The 23374-nt window shown below is 44.4% G+C and overlaps 1 protein-coding gene across 1 annotated transcript; it reads left to right on the top strand.

Moving 5' to 3' along the window:
* The first annotated feature begins 1604 nt into the window (after positions 1-1604).
* LPAR3 (lysophosphatidic acid receptor 3) lies at positions 1605-20723 on the top strand. Its single transcript, XM_076340521.1, has 4 exons — positions 1605-1641; positions 7307-7839; positions 10501-11258; positions 18378-20723. The coding sequence occupies exons 3-4, from the start codon at positions 10523-10525 to the stop codon at positions 18725-18727; spliced, it is 1086 nt and encodes a 361-aa protein (XP_076196636.1). The 5' UTR covers positions 1605-1641; positions 7307-7839; positions 10501-10522; the 3' UTR covers positions 18728-20723.
* Positions 20724-23374: the final 2651 nt, after the last annotated feature.

Here is a 23374-nt window from a genome sequence, read left to right as displayed (position 1 = left end):
GATCAGATAAATGCTTGTTTGTGAGAGAACCCTCAGGGAACGAGGGAAAGTATTATCAACCACAGGAACGTAGAAAATTCTTACTGATTTTGAGACCTAATTTCTATAATGGAATCGTAAAGCTTTCTTGTCCAGTATTGATTTTTTTTAAAACATATGAGCTGCTTGCTAGCTAGACTGCTGCTTCAGCCCTACCGTATTAGAGCAGGTCACTAATGTATTGAAAAAAACAATTTGTGTCTTCACCATCTGTTTGGTGGTTTTTTTTCCTCTTGGAAAAAAGATAAGAGGCAGTTGCTGGAGCTTCTCATTGGCTCTCTGTTCCACGGAGGTTAAACTGAACAGGAAATCTGGCATATGTCGACTCTTAATTCTGTGCATTAATACAGATTTGAGTACAGTTGTTGACTGATAGGTGGTCCCACTCGAACTGCTAAGGAGGTGATGCACAGTAAGGGGAGCGGAACTGGAGCATAAGCTTTTGCAAAGTGTTCTGAAAATAAGCTGTTACTTTTGGTTGTCTTGTTCCCTGGGAATACGAAGCTTTCGCTAATTGCTTACAGGACTTAACAAAAGGAGGAGCAAAATGGATAGAAAGGCAGTGAGAAGGTTGCATTAGAAAGAAACAGGCAGGAAGGAGGAGAAGAAAGCTTTCTGAGCCATCTTCAAGGTGAGCGTTCAAGTGAGGGGGACAGGGTGGGTAAGAGTTTGGGCTCTTACTTTGGGGCCTTCTATTGACGGATAAAACAGGAAAAAGCTGCTGGAGTGGAGGCTGTTTGGGATTTCATATATAATGTTCACGTGCCAGGCTCCACCTAGCCTTTAACACTCTGTCTAGGTTTCATGCTGTAGTCATCACCAGGATTTCTGAGAAGTGGAGCAGAGACTTTCTGCCAGAGATTTTCTTTCGTCAGTTCTCCAGCTCTAAGCGGACCCGTGAGTAGCTCTGTACACCTTGGAGAGGTGCCTGCTCTCAGTAAATGATTCCGGTGGGTAGTAATGAGACAGACCCGTCTGCTCGTGGTCCTCAGATAAATTTGATCTTGTACCACCTTCTGCATTTGAGTTTGGCTTGTCCTTTACGGCAAAGCCCTGTGTGCTAGGTCCTGCCCTCTGGAACCGACACGAGCCTCGAGGATTCTGTGTCGCTGTGTTGGGTTGTGAGGTGGATCTTGTTTGACTTTTTGTACCATGTTTTAAAGAACAGCTGGGAGGAGGTGGCGCGTGTACCCGTCTGTACTGTCCTGATCTGCTCACGGAAGTTACTGCTGTTTTATTGGGGTTTTGCTCTTGTTTCCCAAAACGCGACCTTCTGGTGGGCTCTCCGGGCAGCACGACCCTTCAGGCTGCTGCCGCCCTGGGGTGCTGGGAGGGCTCGCGCGCGTGCCTCCTCTCCACCCGCGTCGTGGAGGAGCAAAACCTTCGCCCCCGGCAGAAAACAAAACGCTTTTCCGCGCGCTCCAGCGCGGGCCGCGGCACCGGCGGCGGGGCCGGGGGCGGGTGCGGAGCGGCCGGGCGGCGCCGGGGCCGGGCAGCGCCGGACGGGTTAACGCGGCGCGGGGCGGCGCGGGGCGGGGAGCGGGCGGCCGGGCGGGCCCGCTCGGCGCGGCGGGCGGTGGCGCGGCGCTCCGGAGGCTGCCGGTGAGCGGGGCCGCGGGGGACGGGGCAGAGCCCCCCGGCACCGACGGCGGGGCCGGGGCGGTGGGGCGGGCGCGTCCCGGGGCCGGCGGCGGGAGCACCTTTACCGCGGACTTAATGAACCTCGGGGTTTATTAACTGTTTTCCTAGTGGTCGGGCAGAACAAAACTTTCTGGGGTTTTATTGAACGTGGGTTTTTGGGTTTTTTTTTTTCCGCTCCCGCCCCTCGCCGGTGAGCCGAAAGCGGAGTCAGGCCGGCTCTCCCCGGGGGCTGCCCTCCGGCGGCGGGCACGCTCGCCGTGACCCCGGGGGAGGCACGGCCGCGGTTAACGTAGGTGCTGCAGCTCTGCCTCCTGCGCAGCGTCTCTGTGTGCGTAAATGTATAACGCGCGGGTGAATATATAGATGCTTCCTACACGTACACGCGTGAGCTTCTGTGTATTTGAAACTCGGTTTGCGCATCTCTGGATTTGCGCGTGTGTCGTGTCCTCCTGAGGCACCGGTAGTAAGTATATGCCGCAGGGGGGGGCGGCACAGGTTCTTTCACGAAGTTTTTTATAAAGCAGCATCTTAACCTGTGCAACACACTGAAAAATACAGTGATATTATTTTGCATCGTATCTTTTGATTAGTTTTTTTCCTTAAGGAAAAAAAAAAATGCGTTTTTGTACCTTTGTGTTTCCAGAGGCGTCATGTAGCGTCATGTCCGTTCTCCCTTCTGTAATATGGATCTAGAAAAAGACATTTCTTGTTACAGATCGGTCAGGTGCATTGGTGTAGCTTTGTTCTTTAAGCTGTGCAGAGCATGTGGTTTCTTGCATGTTCTTAAGGGTCTTCTAAGAGGTGTAGTAGGAGGCACAACTCAAATCCAGTTATATGGCGAAAAATCTGATTTCGCTAAATTTATCTGTGTACTGAAAATGAAGTGAAATTAAAAAAACCCAAACAACCCAAACAAGTTTGCACAGCCAGTAAAGAAGCGGCAGCTCTTATCAGCAAGTAAAGCTGAAAGGTGTATTTGGCTTTTTGCAGAATGCCAGGCTATAGTTTCAGACAAGTTGGATTGACTGTATCCTTATCCTCCTGTGCGACTATGACCGTTAACCATTTTGGAACATCCTCCAGCATAGTCTTTATGCTATCAGATAACGAAATAAAATCTCTGAAGTATAAGGTTTGGCATCGTAGAGAATATATTCCTCTTGGGTGTTAGTCTTAAAGATTCACATACCTGGATTCTACTTTTAAGCCATTAGGTCCACTTCCATGTCTCTAGCAAATATTTCTTGGAGCCCACCATTTTCTACCAGTTCCACTGAAATGTTTGCTTGCAAACCAGGGCTCTGCATCTGTTAACAGATCAGATACAGTCAGGTGGCTCGTTTTAATCAGCAGTGGCGTGATTCAGGTCCTCATCAGCTATGTGCTGAAAATAAACAATAAAAATTCACTTGGTTGCGACTGTGCTGAAATAGTCTGTATTCACGTTCTGTAGGTTTTGTGAAAGAAAGCTGATTTGTTGGACTGTAAAATGGAGCTGATAGTGATTGATGAGCAGCTCTGGAAGTTCTGCAGAAATGGAAAACTTAGTTTAGAAGCAGGACAGGTATTTTCTTCTAGGCATGTTTCACAATGTACAGGCTGTTTGAATGGCTTTTAAATATTTTTAAATGCTGTGTCTGTTTCCGCATTATAGGATGACCTGCCAGCTCCTTCCAGAACCACACTTAAAGGAGACTAAATGAAAGCTTTGCAGTGAAGTTTTTAGTTTGAACTCCATATATAGATTTAGTAAACCATAATTTCAGAAAGTCTTAAATTACCAAAGTCTGAAGTCTAAACTTGTGGTAACTAGCGAGTTACTTAGTATCTGTCCCTAACAACTTTCTGCAGTGGATCAGAGCTTTGAAAAGCAATTTAGTGCAGTAGAGCCGCTTTGTACTAAAGGGATTCCAGGAGCTGGAGCCTGAGCTTTGTAAAACCTTGGTGTAGGTGCCCCTGTATCTCTGTGCTTCACAGTGCAGCTGCCCGTGCCAGTCTGCAGCAGCTTCCAGAGGAACAGCGCTGTCACATACATGCACAGGGTGACACTTCTGTGCCCCGACAGCGATTTTTAAGCCTCTTATCAGTCTGTGTGTACAGAGCGCTGTGGTCCGTGGCTGGCGGTACTACTTCCTCTCTCTGCAACTTAAATATTTAGTCTTGAGGTTCTACATTTTTGGTAGGTTTTAATACTTTTCTTTAGACCCTTTGTTTGTACCATATAGCCTTGTTTTTTTACGCAGGATATATGATAAATAATAAAACCTTAGATGTTTCCACCACCAATATGTAAGAGTTGCCAAAGAAACATCTGGATTCCCTTCACCCCACTCCCTTCCCTTTTCAGTCCAAAAGATGATGCCATTAAAATGGACCGTTACTGGAAATGACCAGAACCGTGGTGGAAGTATGAGCGCTGCCGTAGGTTCCATCAAGTTAACATTATGTAGATGAAGCAGGCTTGGAGTGGAAATGGATGCGGCACTCTGCTCTCCTTATTCTAAAAGGCGTTGAAGACCACGATAATGGGATAATGCTGCTTGTGTTGCTTGATTTGAGTTCAGCCAATTATCTGAAATTGGGGATACTTAAGTTACAAAGTAAAAATATAGCCAAACACAACCAGAAGTAGATTCCCTTGCTAATAAATAAGTTCTCTGGATTAAAAACTCACTCATCGAGCCTTACAGTTTTTTAATAATAACTTTTTTCCAATTTGTAAAGCTGAATTTAAAAAATGGCTTTTAAAAAGTATATTCTCAGTTCCTTAAAGTGGATCACACAGCAGGCCGTTCCAAGTACAGGCAGTGCCCACAGAATTTCCTTAATAAACAAAATGTAAAACAGTTACTTCTGAGATAATTTGTCTCTGTAAAACCTGTCACGTGAATGTCGGCGTCCATTGCATCCTCCAATAGTACCAGATAAAAAAGCTTTAGTTTAGATTGAGACATTTGGGCATAACTTTGTGTTCTTGATGTGCTTCCTTTCAGTTTGTTTCTCTAAACTGATTTTTGTTATAATATCGACTAACTATTAAAGACAATTAAAAGTGAACCAGAGTACTTACCTCACAAAACTCCTTACAGTTACATATTAACGTTTTTGGCCTCTGCTGTGTTACACACCCTTTTCTGCTCTGGTATTTCTTTCTAAGCTGAGGTAGCCTGAATGGGTTTCTTGGGTTACTGTGCAATCATTTGGCTGTATTTTCCTCCGTGGCCATACATGTAGGCAGGGTGTGGAGGGCAACAAGGAACCGATTCCCTCTCTGAACTGGTACTACTTTTATGTATAGCTTGGCTGCCCAGCACCCCGGCTTCCTTCTGCTGCCTGCGCCTTCCTCTTGGGAGGGAGGTGAGAGGGAACTTTTCAGTAACAAGAAAAATAAAAGCAGCACCGGTGGCTTATCCAGAAGAAGAGGAAGGGGCAGAGGGTGTTTGTGTCTGCCTGTGGCACAGGGTGCGGGCAAGAGCAGTGCTGTGGGGAGCCCTTGCCAGCAGCTGCGTAGTCTGCAAGCCTCCAGACACTCTTTTCGTGGTATTGTATCCAGGGCCATCTGCTGCTTGTAGGATGAGTTTAAAAAGCCTAAGCAGCACGTGCAGATAGGCAATTACTGCTGCTTAATATTTCTCTGCAGTAACAGTTTGAATGCCAAGAGAGTATTTCAAGGGAATTGCCTCCTCGCTCTGCCACCAATGCCTGCGATCAGCCAGCGTGATAAACTCTGCTTTCTGAAGAGCAACTTTTGTAATAAGTTTCAAAATATCTTAGAGATCTGTATTTAATACCTCGTCTTTGCTAATGGGCAAGAGGAGGCAGGGAGGTGAAGCGCTCCGGCATAGGCTGGCAGCCTGCCCGCTTTGCAGGCTGAGCCTGGGCGCAGCTTGCTCCTCTGTGCTGTCCCACGGACCTGCCTGGACTGTACCGGCCTCGCTGCCTCTCCTTCTGTTCCAGACTGTATCATTTTGGATGCTGAACCGCCCTGAATTTCTGCACAGAAATCCCTGTGCCAGCTCAGGAAAACCAGCGGTAAACCAGGCTGGGGTTCTGCCTGGGCAAACTTCTCTCGCCTCTCACCCAAGCTAACTTTCAGTCCTGCTATAGGACTTCGCTGCTATAGTCCTCCTATAGGTTCAGTCCTGCTCTATGGACTTTTCAGTCCAGCTGCAGACTTGGCTTGAATCCTCTCACAGTAGCTCACCGTGCCAACCCATGCTTGTCTGCTCCCTCCCTGTTGCATTTATACAGGAGCAGGGCAGAAGCCATCAAAGTCCCCCAAACTGACGCCAACTCTTCAATAAGGTTGTGGCCAATGTATTGAAACAATTTTGGTTTTAATGGACAGGAAAGAGGCAGAAAACCAGTGGGGTGTGCTATGAATCACATCGTGGCTTGCAGGCTAAATTTTGTAATGACCTTCTAATTAAAATACTATTTGAGTTTTCCTTCAGAAAAGTTTGCATTAGTAACGAGTAACTCAACTTAGAGCTGACTTACAGGCCGAATTTAATTTTGGATCAAAGTGACTTAAAAGGTGATTTTAATCACAGTTTGAATCGGCAGAATCCTGGATTTGAATAACTGATATTAAATTTCATTATAAATATACAGATTTTTAGTAACTTTCTTGAGGCAAACTAGATTCTAATTGAATAACAACTAGTAAAGCATGTTAGCTTGCAACTAGCTGAAGCTTTTCTCCAAAACATTATCTAGGTGATGTTTTATTTCACCAACTCTTTATTTAGGCAGCTAGTGTAATATATTCCTATACACTCATACAAATTCTTGACTTTTATTTTAAGAATGGTGAAGAACATATTCTGACTTGATACAAGTTGCACTTACATAGAGGAATTTAAAATAAATTCAAATGCACAAGCTGTCTTTAAGACAAACAGAGCTCAAGATGTGCTGGATGGGGAAGAATTCTTAATGCGTGCTTTTGCATTTGAAAGCAGTTTAACTGAACCAAATCCTTTGAGATTTTTGGAACAGATGATTTCTCCCACTCAAAGCTTATGTTTACTCAGAGTGGTAGAGAAAAACACGCTTCACAGTCCATCAGTTTCTGATCTTTGTAGCCACTATTGATGGAACTGAAGTAATTAAATAGATTGAAATAAGGAAAAGAACCTTTTTGACAAGGGTATGCTTTTGGCACTTGCAAAGTTTTGATGTATTTGCTTGCGAGTGACTTGTGGCAAGCTAATAGCTCAACCCATCTGTAGAATACGCAATATGTGGTTACTGCTGTCAAGCTTTTGAAGGTCTATATGGAGGGCTATAAAATGTCGAGTGGCATAGAAGAGGTGAATGGAGATTGATTGCTGCCCTTTCCCATAAAAAACCGAGAAGTATCAAGCTCGTGAGAGCCCCTTTCAAAGCAAAAGAAGGCAATTCTTCATGAAGTGAGTAGCAGAACTAGGGAGCTCTCTGCTGCAGACTCTAGAAGACTCTCTGTTGTCTTGATAAGGCTGGGCTGACCAGTTTAGCTGTTTTTCTATTTCAGTTTCTATTATTTTTAAAACTTTGACGAACAGATGAATCTTCAAATTTGTGTGTACTTAATAAACAAATCTGAAATATGTAACGTTTAAGGGTGTTTTTTTTTCTTTTTAAGTTTAAACCTGCCCTGGTTAAGATAAACATCTCTGATTTGGCTGCAGAAGAGAAGACCTGGAGAATAAAGTCCTGCGATGTGTTAAACTGTGACATGTCAGGAAATATGGGATATCCTATCACACGTCTCCCGTGCCTGGTGTGGACTGGGGCAGGACCACTGAGGATACAGCTGCATAGCTCTGTCACAGCTGCACAGCTCCCCTGAGGCCGGGCTAGTTCTGCCGGGAGGACTTAAAATAAAATGGAGGTGTGAAATAAACCACTGTCTGGAAGGACCTTGGCGTGACAAGTGCTTTTTGTACATAGGCTGGTACAGACAGCCAAGTCTACATCTCTGCTCTGAAGGACTGGGATGCAAACTAGCTCCAGTTCAGCTACCGCTTTGATGCAGCTTCCATTTGGACATCTCCAGAGTCTGCCCTGTGACCCTGAGACCTCAGCTGGATGCTTTTCTACTGCCTCCTGCCTTACCGCAACACCTCAAGAAATCTCTTTCAAAATCATTTGTCGCTTGAGCTCTGCTGTGTGACAGTGAGTGTTTGTGGTGTGATTATTTTGGTGGAGAATTACGGATGTGTAACTTTTTTTTTTCTGGTACTACTTCAAATGAGGAGGGGATCTCAGTAAGCTGAAGTATTTAGTATAAGTTCATAGTTGATATTTTGGATTTCTTTAAGCTTGTTCTCTAGATGAGATGCAAAAAGTAGCTGCAGATCTCTTTACTCTCCTGTCGCTGCAAGTAAAAGAGATTCATCTGTCGAGATGATTACAAAGTAAAATACAACATGTTCAGAAAACTTTCCCTATAATTTTCACAGATTTTTTTTTTCCCCTGCCATTCTTGCCCAAAATGCTGCTTCTATTTGCAGGCTTTTGGGCTGTTCTGTAAAAGCTTCATGTCAAGCTCAGCAAGTCCCTTACTGCCTTGGTGGGTAAGAGCAGAGCTATCTCGGCTGGACAGGGTTCCCAGCACTCGGCTGCTTGAGTAGCTGTTGTCAGCAGCTCCTCAGGGACTTCTGGTCGCTTACAGACTTAATTTCAGTTTTGAGTACTTCCTAGGTGAGACTGGGGAATGTACTGACGGCCCAACTCTACCATATTGCCCTGAACAGGGAGCGGTAGGCATTGAATTCTGGTTGACTCCTTATGGCGGATCTGAGTTGCTGAGGCTTTTTTATTTTTAGATGAAGGGATGCTCTGAATATTTCAGCACAAGGGATGATTTACTTGTTTCCTTCCACTTCTTGTCCTTAAGTAGTTGTTCTTAGTTCTGACTATGTACTTGAATTTGACGCTTTAAGTAATATATTCTTTTATAAAAGAAGTGGCTGCCTAGGTTCTTGAGGGTAATAAAAGGGACAACAACATCAAGTGGCCCGCTTTCATGTTGACTACTAGATGTAGGGTGGGAACCAAGAAAAAAAGGCCAAGGAGCTAGTTCAGAAAAATGAAATACTGAAAAAAAAAAATTCACTTTGCTGAAAATATTAAGCATGAATAGTGCAAATTGATTTAAAATTAGATAATAGAAATATTGCATGAGAGAAATAACACAAGTAGCTTAACTTAAATGACAGAAGATGAATCTTTTTATCTTAAAACTCAGAAGGAACCTTTAATATAAATGTGGCTTGTTAGCCAGCCTGCTGGGGATTGCTTAATTTGCTTCCCAGTCCCTGGAGAGATGAGATATAACTGTTAAGCAACCACAGGGTAATAATAGACTAAGTGAACCTGATCTTTATCTGTGATCAATTTTAGCCGCAGAGGTGAAAAGCTTACGCTTTTTTGTACCTTTCTGCCTGTAACCACTTCTAGGTTTATTTTCTTTTCTGCCCCACTCAGGACAAGGAGCTTTACAAAAGCTGTTAGTGTTGCTGCCTCTCCTGCAGCTTTGTGTCCCCATACTTCCTCCTCTCTGTCCTTAGAGTCAGACACAGGTTTGCCATTCTGTATAATAGCTAACGCGATTAGGATCTTGTGCCATGGTTGGGTTCCTACGTTTTGCTAAAACTATACAATATCTATTAATGAAGTCATTGTTAAAACCCTTATTCAGATACTGACAGTGAACGTGAGGGCTAGTGATGATCAGACACAAACTCTCTCTACTAGGCTGCGAGACCCTGCACGGGGTATGGTCACCATGAGTAATTGCTGTTGGATCTGCCTGTGTAAATTAGTTTGAGTTCAGTTTGGTTCGTAATAAAGGCAGTAAAATTGCCAAGGCAGCTGACATTGACCTCACCGGAGTAGCTGAAGTGTGATGTAATCTGGAACACAGACTCCCCCTTCCATCATGTTTAATAGCCCTGTGTCCAAAATAGTGCTGAGTGGGTATAAGAAAAAAAAAAAACAACCCAGCACTGCTGCTGTTGCTGGGGCTCGCTTTATCCTGTGGTTGGGTAGGGAACTGTGTTTTGGTTTTGCAGATAATTGGGCTGTGCCGTGCTCACAGGGCTCTGGGTTGACAGCCCAATAAAATAATCCCTGGCTTTAGAGTAGTCAAATATGTAGAATATATTTTTCCTTTTTCAGCACGTTTACTTAAATCCTGTAGCAGTAAATAACAGGCATGTGCTCAGAATATATATGCCTGTAGCATCTTATATACATACATTTTTACATTTATTAATATATAATTGAAAACCCCAAAAATATTTTTCCAGTAATAGGCCTTTTATTGCTTAGTCAGTAAAATGGAAGAGTTATGATTTATGCTTCCCTGTCCTGTCTGGATACATTGAGAAATGGAAATAATGATGGGGCTGTGGCTCAAACATGGGATTTCACAGCAAGAATGGCTTGGCTGTTGCTCAGATTTTCTTTGTGACCTCCAGAAAGTCACTTTTAACCTCTTAACTTCCCCTTTGTTGCCTGTACAGTATGACTGCTAGTGCAAAGGGACTGTGCTGGGGTTTTGTAAGCAGGTAAGTCTTTTAAAAATTCCTGATTCATCCAAGCATCATGCACTGCAGTCCTCCAGCGGACAGAATATCTTCTTCCACATTAACTCTGTACAATATGAATTTTTACTTAAGGCCTCCAAATACATACCTGCTCATGTCCTTGTCCCATCCCCTTCCCCGCCCCCCCCAAAAAAAGAAAAAAGCTGTTAGGTATGGTGATTGAAGCAAGGACCAATAGTTGATTTTTAATCCTTCTTTCTTTTTTCCCTTCCACCCTTCCTAGGATGCAGGGGCTTTAATCCAGGATGAACGAATGCTACTATGATAAGCACATGGACTTTTTCTATAACAAGACAAACACTGACACAGTAGATGAGTGGACAGGGCCAAAGCTTATTGTTGTTCTGTGTTTTGGGACATTTTTCTGCCTCTTCATTTTCATTTCGAATTCATTGGTCATAGCAGCCGTGGTCAAGAACAAGAGGTTTCATTTCCCCTTTTACTATCTCCTGGCCAACTTAGCTGCTGCAGACTTCTTTGCTGGAATTGCCTATGTCTTCTTGATGTTCAACACTGGCCCAGTGTCCAAGACATTAACTGTTAACCGCTGGTTTTTGCGTCAGGGTCTTCTGGACACGAGCCTGACAGCTTCCCTGGTGAATCTCCTCGTCATAGCTGTTGAGCGGCACATGTCGATAATGCGGATGAAGATCCACAGTAATCTCACAAAGAAGAGAGTCACCTTTTTAATTATATCAATTTGGGCCATTGCTATTTTCATGGGTGCTGTTCCTACCCTGGGTTGGAACTGCCTCTGTGACATTACTGCCTGCTCATCCCTGGCGCCTATTTACAGCAGAAGTTACCTGGTGTTCTGGAGTGTCTTAAACCTAGTCGTCTTCTTCATTATGGTGGTGGTTTACATAAGAATCTACATGTACGTCCAGAGGAAAACTAATGTCTTGTCGTCGCACACTAGTGGATCCATTAGCCATAGGAGAACCCCTGTGAAGCTTATGAAGACTGTCATGACTCTCTTAGGTAAGAGACTACAAACCATGGCGTGCAAGGCTGGCAGGGCCAATGAATGGGTTTGTGTGTTGGTTTGCTTTTGCTTGTTTTTGTTTTTGTTTTTAAAAACAAAACAAAAACCCCCAAACCCCCTAAACCAAACCAAAACAAAAAAACCCTCACCGAACTCTTACGTGCTGGAGGCATTTAGATTTCTGTCTGCTTTAGATAGTGAAATAAGTGTTGTACCACGCAGAAATGCGAAGTAGAGGACTGACATGTAGAAGAAAAGTGTCTCTATTTCGTAGGCAGTTTGTTACAAAACACGAATTATCGACTTTTTTTGGGGGGGGAGGGGGGGAATACAAAATCACTTTGGAGGAAGGCTTGTGAAGATTCACAACTACCTAGCAGAACATTTTCAGAATAATATTCTTTAATATCTGCACAAGGCCATGGATCCTATGGCTGGATGTGGATAGTTTTCTTCGCACTTCTTCCTCTTGGCTTTTTTGTAAACATATTAACTTCTTCCCCCTGGAAATGCAACTTCCCTGGGGAAAGGAGAGGATGCCTGATGCCTGGTAGGTCTGTGACTTTGACAGAGATTTGCTTTGCAAGGGGAGAATTCACCTTCGTTCTGTGAAGATTGCATAGTGCAAAATACTTTCAGATGATGATACAGTATGGCCTTGGATCTCTAGATCATAACATGAGATTTGACCGGGATTCTGCCCTAGAGATGCTGTTGATATTCGGGCAGTTCAGATCATTTAATCAGCTAGTTGTGATGTAGCTGCCTATTAAATTAGAGATGCACAGTGCGGATGATTGATTGTTGGAACAAAATACTAGCTGTAGCAGTCAATTTTCCCCAGGAAGACTTGAATCCGAGTGAGATGTTTTCTGGAAGCCAGGCATCACACGAGCGTGGCTCATGCAGCTCACTACGGGTGGAACTGGGGGGACACCGGGACACTTGTGAGGCTTGGCTCAGGTGGTGGGGGACTCTAAAACCACAAATATGGCTTTACCACTCTGATGTTGTATGAGCCAGCACAAGAAGGCTGGAGCTTTTGGGAAAGCTGGTGTCCGTGTATACCTGGGACACAGTTGTGTCGTACGGCAGCATGGTAGTACTAGAGAGCTCTGGGAGACAAGTGTCACTTTTCATGGAGGTAGGAGTTGCCAGGGTAGGAGGTTCAGGCTGAGGACACTTTCTTCCCCTTGCGGTCTATGGCTGCTGTTTGCACAGTCTGGTATCTGGTTCTCTTTCTTCTTTTTTTTTCTCCCCGCTTCCCCCCGCCCCCCGAAAGAATAGTGCTGTAGTACACAACACCTTTGTCTACCAAATGATGTTTTCAAATGCTTTAGAAGCTGAGATCACTTAAACTTTACGGTGCCTGACCTTGGAAAAGAAAGTGGACTGATGGTTCAAGCAAGTACAGGGTTCTCGCTTCCAGTCCTGTGTCTCCTGAAGTTGGCTTGTCCACTGCCAGAGCCTTTCCCTTCTAAATCCCTCCCCGGTTGTCCTTCCTTTTTTCCCCTTGACTTTATGGCACCTATAGAGAGACAATGTGGTGGTTGTTCCTGTTCCCCCCTTGACTTGCAGGAGCAAGATTCGATCTTTTGCCTCGCCTGAAGCTCTCATGCAGTGAAACTTAAACCATTCACCTGGAAGGAGAAATCCCTGCAGAAAAACTCTGACTTGCTCCAAATATGATCCTGCCCTGATGCATAAGCGTCGGGTAGACTGTAGTTAGCTGCTGCATTGGAAAGAGACAAAAAGAAAAACATTTTTAAAAAGCAGTTCTCCGAGAATTTCTATTGAAGGCAGAACTGCAGGCTGCTTTCTGGGAAGCCACACAAAAATAAATCATCATGCATAGCCTTGTCTAATTTATATGTATATTTATATAGTTAATATTACTTTGGTTTTGTATAAGCCAAAGTTGGAGGGTGCTGAGCGAGTGTTGGAATAACACTGTTAGCTCTTGGTGCCACCCCTGTGTGTTTGCAGGTCCGGGCAGAGAGGTGGTCTGCGCGCCGGGGGGGACACCCGGCCGGCTGATGTGGGAGCTGGAAGGACAGTGATGGTGGTTGCCGTTCGCTAATCCCTCGTGGTCCGTTAGCCTGTGGCAGGTCTTCAGTGCTCACCATGGCCATGCTGCTGTGTGGAAATAAACCCCACTTTAAACTTCATTTTCACCTTATTCTTTCTTTTACTAGGGAGAGGGGCCTTAGGACTATGGCTTGATTTAAAGATCAGCATTAGCTTTCTCTTACTCGCAGAATATGGCTTTTCAGCCACCAGATTAAACTATTATTCAGGCAAAGCATTTAATGATATTGTACCCTGGCCCAGGCAAATTTAACTTAGAAAGTCTGAGTGCTACTTTAGAGATCATAATTTTGTATATTTACTTTGTCAGTCAGAAACAAAACCAAAACAGAGCCTGCTTCCAAAGAAGTCGAGTGCATGTGTTGCTGGGTGCAAGATCTATCCCAAACTCCTGTGTCAGAGGAATTTTATCTTGGCATGTTCCTTCATATGAATTCTCCAAATTTTGACTCTGAGAGGCTTTTTATAAACGTTTATTTCTAGGAATGGGAATTTATTTTTTAAAACAGTTTGAAACGTGCGTTCCTGGCCAAGTCATTCAAGCACACTGTGCAAAATGTATTAGAAACTGAATAGCATGTTTTCTGGGCTTTCCAATTAGCAAAGGAGTCACCAAGTGACCAAAGTGATTCTTCCAAAATTCTGCTTATATCCACTCATGTAACAACCTACAGCTATATGCAGCATGTGGATTTTGCCCAGGGCTGTTATTTTTAATGGCTTGTTCCAAAACATCTGAAAGTGCTTTGGAGTACACACCTGATACGGTCTTAACTAAAAGCGATTCCGAGATGCTCTGTTGCTGGATGAAGCATGATGAGAACCAGAGTTCTCGTTAGTGTGCTCTGTTGGTTTCATGGGAGGTTCAGGACAAAGTCCTGCTGCCCCACTGCTGTGTGGAGGGAGGCTGCGTGTAGCTGGGTGCTGCTGGCATGCTGCTCCTCCCATCCGCCTCCACCTCCCTTCCTGGGGAGGCTGGGCCCGTGGCCGCCTGCCGCTCCAGCAAAACATCGCTGTCCGCTCTGGATGTTCTCCTCCTGTGGTCCTACAGTTGAGAGTTGGGCAAATCTGGGTTTCAGTGTGACTTCACGGTGATCACAGCTGCAGGTGGCTTTTTGCACCACCCTTTGGGCTTGGATGGCCCCTTCCAGAGGCTGGGACTCAGGTCCCTATCATCTACCTTTTTCTACCTTAATCCCTAAAATGGTCCATCACAGGATAGGAGCAAGGCTTTCCCTTTGGCATGTTAAGCCGTTGAAACTGGAAGATGTGAAACCTAGCAAAAGGGGCTAAAATCCTCTTAGGCTGACCTTGCGGCATAGTCCTAGCTAAGCCTGTGACTAGCTTTGAAGAAGGGTGGCTGCAGGTGTGCGGGTACGTGATTTTCAGGTGGTGTGTATGTGGTAGCTCATCTGAACTTGGCAGTGAGATTCCTGCTGAAATAGCAGCTTTGGGGCGGATGATTTTCAGTTTCAGTGAATTTATAGTTTAATTGGTAACTTGCCGTTTTAACTTGGGTGCACATGTGGCAAAGGCAACTGGAAGCTACTGCACTCTTTTTTTTCTCAGCGTGCTCAGGAAGAGCTTTGATGTGCAGAGTTTTATGACATGATGCTGCCGAAGCATCAGTAGTGCTTCCAGGTACACGGGAATTCATGTGCAAGCAGAGAACATGTAATCTGCAAGAAAATCCATGTTTAAATCTAATGGAAAATCCTCAAACTAACCTTGAGGCATTGTGGCACCTGATCTCCCATAATCTGGTGGGAAGACTCAGCTGTTCTTCTGATCCATGTTGCAGCCAGCCTATATTTCATGTCACTTCTGTGAATGTTAGAGAGTCCCAGAAATTAAATTCTTTTTGGAGTGTGGCATTTTGTCAGGGAGAGGAGCTCCTATGGGATAAGAAGTCTGCAAACAAGAAAATTGCCAAAGGGCCAAGACAAAGGTATATATTTACGCTTAGCCATGGTTCCCTCTGAAAGCTCTGTGGTAAAAATAGCAAAATCCAAGCAAGGCTGCGAGTCTGAGCCATGCCTCGCTTTCATCTCTGCGGTGCTAAGAGCAGGGTGTGAATCGCTTGTGTTGTCTCCATACGCAGTAGAATGTATTTTTGACGGAGTCAAAGCAACAGCCCCATGAAGGCATTAGCCACTAACTCCAGCACTGTCACTGCATTGCCCCCTGTCCTTGTCTTCAGTCGTGGGGCGGGGGAAATGTGCAGAGAGATGTCTGCAGATGTCTTTTATCTTCCCTTACTTTCGCCGCTGAAACCTTTTAGGGTTTTGCCTGTGTAGGTAGACAGGGATATATCCTAGGAGTTCACAGACTAATCCTGCCTGCAATCTTGCTGTTTTGTTTGAAGGAGAGATTTCTGCGTCTTCTGTTAAATGTGGCTTTGGGGTCTGTTTCCTCTCCTTCTGCCTTCCATGAGAGCAGGGTTGGACCTTGCATGCTTTGTGGTACAAGTGGTCAAAATGCTTTCAGTGCTTGTTCTAAGGAGAGTTTGTTACCATCTTAATTTCTGCATGGAGCTGGTGTGTTGGCGACTTTGCCAGTGACCCTTGGTGGCTAGTGAAAGCTCTCTGTCCAAATACTTAACCGAGACACTCAGCTAGACACGGTATTGTTGTGTGGGTGGTCTGGTTCCAGTGCTTGTTAAAATGGATGGGATTTTCTGGTGAACCCCTGGGCAATAAATCAGTAGAGTGTTTTCTCCATTGTAGACTGTAAGAGAGAGTTGGTGTCACAACTGCTTACTCAGCATGCTGGAGCCAAACCAGTGTGTAGTATAGCGACTGACCAGAGAAAACAAGTGTTGTGGTAGCATCTTGCAGCTCCTGATGCCAGTGGGCAATGGAGGAATGTTACTGATCTTAACCAGTATCTCAAAACAAACACCATGAAATTAGTACTTAGCATCACAAAAATCTTGGTACAGCAGAGTAGAAAATGCAGTTTCTGAAGGAGGTGGTCTCTTGCCTTTCTGTTCTGTACAATATTGCCTGGAACATAGTAAATCAGTTGGTTGAATTTTGTCTGGACTCCAGGAGCATAGATTTGGAGCAAGATCCATGGTACCTTGTCATGGATACATTTTTTCAGCAATCCTAATGCTTACTAAATCACGTGAATTCACTTTATATACCATTGCGGCCTGCCCATCAGATGGGCACAGTGTCCACTGAAATCCTCGATGGGGAGAAGCGTCCAGTGCTGCTGAAACCAGCCCGTGTGCACGGCACAGCCGATGGGCTGCCTGAAGTGCTGCCGAGTCCTGGCCCCGGCGCTGCCTGGGTCCTGCCGTGAGCCAGGCTGCCCTCCCACTGCTTGCTTGCACAGCTCAGGTATGGGAAAACCAGCAGCTTTAAAAAAATGAGCTGGACTTGCTTTCCCTACCGAATTGTTGAACAGATACCAACACCCCCAGGAGAGCTTTTTAGCATGTAGCTGCTATCATCCTTATTTGTCTGATTATTTTTTCTAAGCCCGAAAAAGGGGAAACTCTGCTGTTATAAATTATTGGAATTTCCTCAGTACGTTGTTCAAACTGTGACTGTTGTGCAGAGTTGTAATTTTCTATTTCTGTATGTCAGACAGCAATTGTGGCTTGTCCTAAGTTAGTATTACCACGCATATGGCTACTCCTTCCTTGGGCTCAAGGCGAGGGATGGCAGGCTGCGGTGCCGGGGGGAGGCAGGAGGGCAGACGGGGCAGTTCAGGGTCCCTCCCAAGCTCGTGGCCGAGGGCTGCGTTTGGTCGCGATGTTCCCCCTCCCCACCAGTCCTGCCCACACCCCTGCCTTTATGGTGGGGATGTGCAGTAACATGGAAAGATGCAAATGTAATATTGAACTTCCTTCTAAGCTGTGGTTTTTATGTTTTCTTCATGTTGTCTTCATTCTGTCTAAGATCTCTTCTCCCTTATTCCCCCTTTCTTTAATTTTTTTTCTTTGAGGGGCTGGTGGGAGAGGAATGTGTTGTCCTACTTTGTTTCTTTCAGCTTTTATTACCACTTTGTGTCTCAGTTCCTCACAGGGGCAGTTGTCATTCCTGCCTCGCAGCTGAAACACGAGAACTCTGCTGCTCCTGGGCTTGTCCTGCGGTTTCTTGCTACATTTTGGGGAAATGCATCTCTTGCAGAGTTTTCTTGTTCTCCTGTCGCTACACTCTTACTTCCTCATCCTTTTTGTCTTTTCTTTTTCCTTTTTATTCTGTTCTTCGCTTCGTTGTTTTGCCCTGACTGCTACATCCTTTGGTTCATCTTCGTTAACTCATCTATTTGTTATTTCTCTCTTTTCATTTACAACTGAATTTGTTTCCTGGATCTGAGTTGTTGGGTCTCAAGTACCCAGCACGCACAGCCCGCGAGGGAGCAGTGGAGAGAGGTGGGCTGCTGCTTCGGCCGGGGAGCCGGCAGTGCTTGTGTGTCGCGGAGAATGGCGTGCATCCTACACTAGCTGTGGGGTTTCCAGCCAGGACGTGTTTAAATTATGTGACTCTTGTTTTATGAATTGGGCAGTGTGCCCATAGCTCTGCAGAGTCAGCTGTAGTGTGACAGAAGACATCTCTTCTTTGGATCATGTTGCGGCAGCGGTGGAAGTGGGCCGCCTGGTCTCTTCTCCTCCAGCATACGCGAGAGAGAGATGAAGAGAGGAAGCCCGTGTTCAGAGCGCCAGTTCTCTGCTTGTTAGTGCTCCAGAGCTCTTGTTTATTTATCAGCGTGGACAAATCACTGTTGTGATGACCTTTCCCCACTTGTGTTTGAGCTGATGCTGTCAGCAGCTGGATTCTTCCTCCGTGCAGCCTTCCGAGAGGTGCCCTGCCTCGTGCTCAGGGCTTGGCAGAGAAGCTGTAGTAGATGCAATTTTGCTACTGTCATTAGAATTTTGTCCTCTCCTGCTTTTATCATTTTTGTGTAGAATTTTGATGAACCCAATAATCTTGTAAGATGTAAAAAAACCCCAAGCCCTTAGCAGTTTGAAGTCTTTTTTTTTTTTTTTTTTTTTTGGTCTCCTTTATTTCTAGGTGCCTTTGTTGTCTGCTGGACCCCTGGCCTGGTCGTCTTGCTGCTCGATGGTCTGAACTGCACCTACTGTGGGATTCAGAATGTTAAAAGGTGGTTTCTTCTCCTGGCCCTGTTGAACTCTGTCATGAATCCAATAATTTATTCATACAAAGATGATGAGATGTGGGGTACCATGAAAAGGATGATTTGCTGCTCCTCTGAGGATAAAAGCCAGGACAGATGCTCATCACGGATCCGCTCGACGGTTCTCTGCAGGAGCACGGATACCTCGGGCCACTACATTGAAGATGGCATTATTCAAGGGACAATTTGTGGAAAAGGAGATCTTAGTGACAAAGGAAACTCCTGAGCTATTCAAGGGACTGGCTTGGCTGGAAAAGGAGAGGGGGAAGGGAGAGGTTTTGTAAGAGAAGATTGACTGGCAAAGCTAGTAAACAATATATCCACTTTGTTCCAGAGCCTAAACTCCAGTGTTAACAAAAGTTCTTATAAATAATTGCCTGATGGAAAAACACTTTGTAATGAAGAAAACTTTCTGTGCTGCCGCCTTTCTCCTTTTTTTCCTTTTAAGTACATGAAATTGTTTTTTCGTATGAATGGAATAAATACATCTCAGAGACTTCTTGTGCATGGAAACAAAATGTAAGCAACGTAGTGAGACCCCCCTAAACTCCTACAGAGAGAATAAACCTGCCTCACTGTGCAGGCTTGGCATTCATTGCGTATTTGTGCTTTGAACAGTTTCTGTGCATCTTGAGGAGGATCGTAGGCTCGGTTGGACAGAACTGTGACCTGTTTTCTTGGTTTACGAAGTTCATGAAATAGTTCATACTTACCCTCTCTCTTCCTCCTCCTCATCTTGCTTTCAAAATAGGTAGTTCGATGGTTTATTAAAGCTATGCCAGAAACCTGGCTGTGATGGGAACCCCAGACCCGACACCAGTGTGCGTGAGTATATCCGACCGTGGATTGTCAGGATCTGAGAGTACAAAAAGCACAAAAGCCATTATTGCTTCCATAGTGGGGTGAATGCTGCAAGGAGATACATTGCACTCTCTGCTGCTGTTGTGTAAGCAGACGTTGAGGGTGGATTAACAGAAGAGCAGTGTGGCTGTGTTCGTTAATGCTCATTTCTTATTTCCCCAGATAACCCCAAATGGGTGTGCTCACCCCTCTTTAACTGCTATGCCACTGAGAGAAATGAGATCCAAAACTTTGTTTTAAGAGGGCGAACTTTTAATGGAAGTTTAAATATACATATATACAGGTTCAATCAAGCTATTTAAAATAGAAATTAATTTACAAGAAAAAAGCCTAAAACCAACCTAAACCCCTACAAGAGTACAGTATGCATTGATTGTCTGCCCTTGTCTGGACCACATTTAACCTCTGGTTTGCAAGCAGACCTTACTGGAAGGTACTTGAGGAAGAGGCCATGAAACAGCAAGCAATGAAGGGCTTTCAGCATTGTGACAAATCAAGTCTAGAGTCGATGCAGACACAGCCCAAAAAGCTGAAGTCTTGACTTATGGAGTATGCTCTAATGGAGGATCCAGCAATTTAAAGCTCTAGGGTAAAGTTTTTAAATTTAAACTTTTAAATTAAAAATTGGAACGTAGGTTTCTCAGTACTCTAAAAACCTGGCTCCTGCTGTCTGGTTTCAACAGCAGTGAGCTCCCTGCTACCGGTCTTAATTTCAAGAGGAGTTACCTGTGTTGTGTCCTAGAGAAAGTCTGCTCCCTGGTCACCCTAAAGCAGGTGACCACGACCAGAGGTCACTTTGGAAAGTTTTGGAAGTTTTGACCACTTGGAATTGTTGGAGAACACCACCAAGAGCATATTGTGTGAGGCTGAAAGATAACGATCAGCTGTGGTTTGGGCAAATTATTCCTTCGGTACAACTTGCATGTGGATATCTGGACTGTGTTGGTCAAAGCAGAACCAGCACTTGGCTGAAAGGCCAAGCTGCAGTTCTGTAGAAGGCACTGGGGGATTTCACAGCAGGCCTTAGCTTATGAACACAGCAAGCCCCTGTTCAGAGAGCTTCCCATAACACAAGTTACCTTGTAGGGATATGGCCTAACATTTCAAGGTAGATGCTGTATTTGAGTAACGCTAAAAAGGTTTACACATGTTTTTTTACCATTATAATGCAATGTTCTTGTGCAAATACTACTTCATTAGTTTGGTGTTTTGAAAAGTATGTAAAGTGGTGCTTTCTGGAGCCGGTGGCATTGCAAAGGCATAGCATGCAAGCATTCCTGTCCCTACAGCTACCTGCAGTGCACAGTTTGTGTTAACTAAGCTGAAGCTCCGTATACAAAGCTAATGGAAAATAAAACGCTACTTCAAAATGAAACACTTGTTTTGTTTCTTGTTTGGATGGTGATTGAACATTACCTGGCACTACAGTCAGCAGTAAGTGGCTGCTGTTACTCCTACTCGTTTCCACAGATCCATCCAAGCTAAACCTGATCAAACTGCAGATAAAAATGAACGTGGGGAAACGTTGTTTCATGTTACCACGGGGCGGTGGGGAGGGAGGGACGTTTTATTAAAATTTTAATGTTTACTAGCAATACTAGGCAGTGTAATACTTGGTTGAATCAGGCCCTGAAGAGAGCTTGGATGAAGGTCTGGAACACCTGCAGCAGTGGAGAAAACACTAGGTCTTTCCTGCAGAGCTTGGGATTCGGGCTGCAAAATAACTACACGTGGATGGTTTTTCCAGGTAAGCAGGAAAAGGTGACTCCTGAAAAGGTAAAGGACTGTGTTGTTTGTAGAGCACCTCATACAGTGGTGCTGGATTAAGATCTGAGAGGTATTATCAATCATTCTGCTACAAGTAAGTGGGAGGATTTGAGGTCTGCACTCTTATTCTTTCCATTGTCTCATTTTAAAAAAAAAAAAAAAAAGAAAAGCCAACAAAACAAACCCCCAAACAAACAAACCAACCCCCAAAAGCCTGCAAACTGGTGCTCTGTGCATGGTATTACTTGCAGTGACGTGCCCTCTATTTCGGCATGATGCTTCCCTCAGAGCTGCTGCCTTCTTGTCTACTACTATAAATTACAATGTGACAGGACTGGAACAGGAAAACCATCGTGCATCAAACTTTCCTACAAACTGCTACAGCAGAGGCTGTGTAATGTTTCCTATATCAAGCTGTCTAAACATCCAGCTACTCATGTAGTGGGGAATTTCTTTTTAATGCCATAAACATTTATCAGAATGGTTTGTCTCAAGGAAAACATTAACGCACTATTTGTACTTGAGTAAAAAAAAAAAAAAAGAGACAAAAAAAGCAAAGGGCAGTTGATGAAGGCAAGTTCTACGGGGTTTCCCTGTTGCCTTTTTCACTAATATCCCAGAATAACAGATATTGGTATCTGTTGACTTTGCCTGTGCCTGCTCCTATTTATGTATGCCAGTCTACTGATGTGCGAGGCGAAATTCATTCTTTTGGAGAAGGCTTTAGGGTGAACATCCACAGAAACCCAAGGACATTAATTCTTAGGAGGCAGAGGAAGGCAAGGGTAGAGTTACCATTAAGTTGGATAATGATAAGGTTTTGTGTGTTCCTGGTGATGCTGGAGGCCCTTCCGTGTCTGAGAGAGCGTTGAGAGCTGCTGTATAGCAGTAAGTAGCAAGCAGATACCTCTAATACAACATCTTCACAGCAACTATGGTTTGAAAACCTTTGTGATATTCTCCTCCTTTTCCCCTCTCCATCTGCTTGTCTCCCAAACCAAAGTTGCTCTTCCAGTTGATCAGTGGGTCCAGGAAGAAACGCTCCACGGCTTTTCCCAGGGCAAAGATGTATGGTCTGTCCTCCGTGCTTAGCTCTCCCGTAAAGCCTCTGTGGTCACGATCATTAGAGATGCTTTTCAGAGAATTATTATTAAAAGCCGGGAACAATGGGCTTTTATTTTACACGATAGCTCTTTTGAATCTTTCTGGATAAGCAGCTAGGCTGATCATTGCTTAATAACTGTGTGCGTGGGAGAGAAGTTTCTCTAATATCTGTGCTGTCAGTTTGACCTAGGTGGTGTGGGTGATGAGTCCCTCTGGGAGAGCAGCCAAATTGCTACAGCTTGAGTGGCTCTGAAGCATGGCTTCTCCACCGCTTTGGGGCTGCTTTACCGTGACTACTTTTCCCTCAGTGTAGGTTTTTGGTTTCTTTTTCTTTTAGTAATTACTGCAGACTGGTGAAATACATCTGCATTTGTGCATGTGACAGCTTGTGCACGTATTTGTGAACTGCAATAATTACTGCAGCTATATGACATGATGGTGCCTTTCTCTGATCAGATCTATATTTTTTATATATATATTTATATGTTTGGGTTTTTTTTTTAAACTTAAAACTCTCTTCCAAGTAGCAGTTAACTATAGGAGCAATACTTCTACTATGATTCTTTCACAGTTTTAGTGAACTCTGCATGAAGATTTCTAAACTACTGGTTATTGGAAGCTGATGGAGGAAGGGTCATTTTAAACTTGTCATTATTTCTTAGGCTCTTTCCCTATAGTTCTGGCTATTGGCCACTATCCTAGCAGATGCAGTGCAGGGTCAGCCTTTGGTCTGGCCCAAAGCAACTGCTGCTTGCAAGATTAGAGCCAAAAAGTGAAAATATATAGAAATGTTGAAAAGAAGAAGGCAGGGAAATTCTGTTATTTATCCTAGCCTATAATACTAATGAATGTTTTAAATCACTTGAAAGAAGTGATCCCACTTTTCCCCTTGTACCCACTCCATCCTTACGCTGGTGCAGCCATTTGTGAGACCATATGGTGAAGTGTAGTGGGTCTGAAAAATAACCCTGGATAATATATGTTGCTAGTAACCAGAGAAGATTTTCCACTTGTCATGAACTAGCAGCTGCATTATTTCCTCGGTTTGTTATATAGAGTCACACAGATGATTTGTTTCCTGGAAATCTTTGTAAAATACAGTCCTCCTTGAATGCTACACTTTGCAGTGCCTAGGCACACT

Source organism: Aptenodytes patagonicus, chromosome 5 (assembly GCF_965638725.1).
Source record: "Aptenodytes patagonicus chromosome 5, bAptPat1.pri.cur, whole genome shotgun sequence".
Taxonomy (NCBI): domain Eukaryota; kingdom Metazoa; phylum Chordata; class Aves; order Sphenisciformes; family Spheniscidae; genus Aptenodytes; species Aptenodytes patagonicus.
Note: the sequence above shows the minus strand (reverse complement) of the source record. Positions and strands in the feature narration are given on the sequence as shown.

Excerpts from the sequence above, each read along its gene's own strand:
- LPAR3 (XM_076340521.1), top strand. The coding sequence starts at position 10,523 with ATGAACGAATGCTACTATGATAAGCACATGGACTTTTTCTATAACAAG. Across the intron at positions 11,259-18,377 it reads GACTGTCATGACTCTCTTAG|GTGCCTTTGTTGTCTGCTGG; the intron begins GTAAGAGACTAC and ends CTTTATTTCTAG.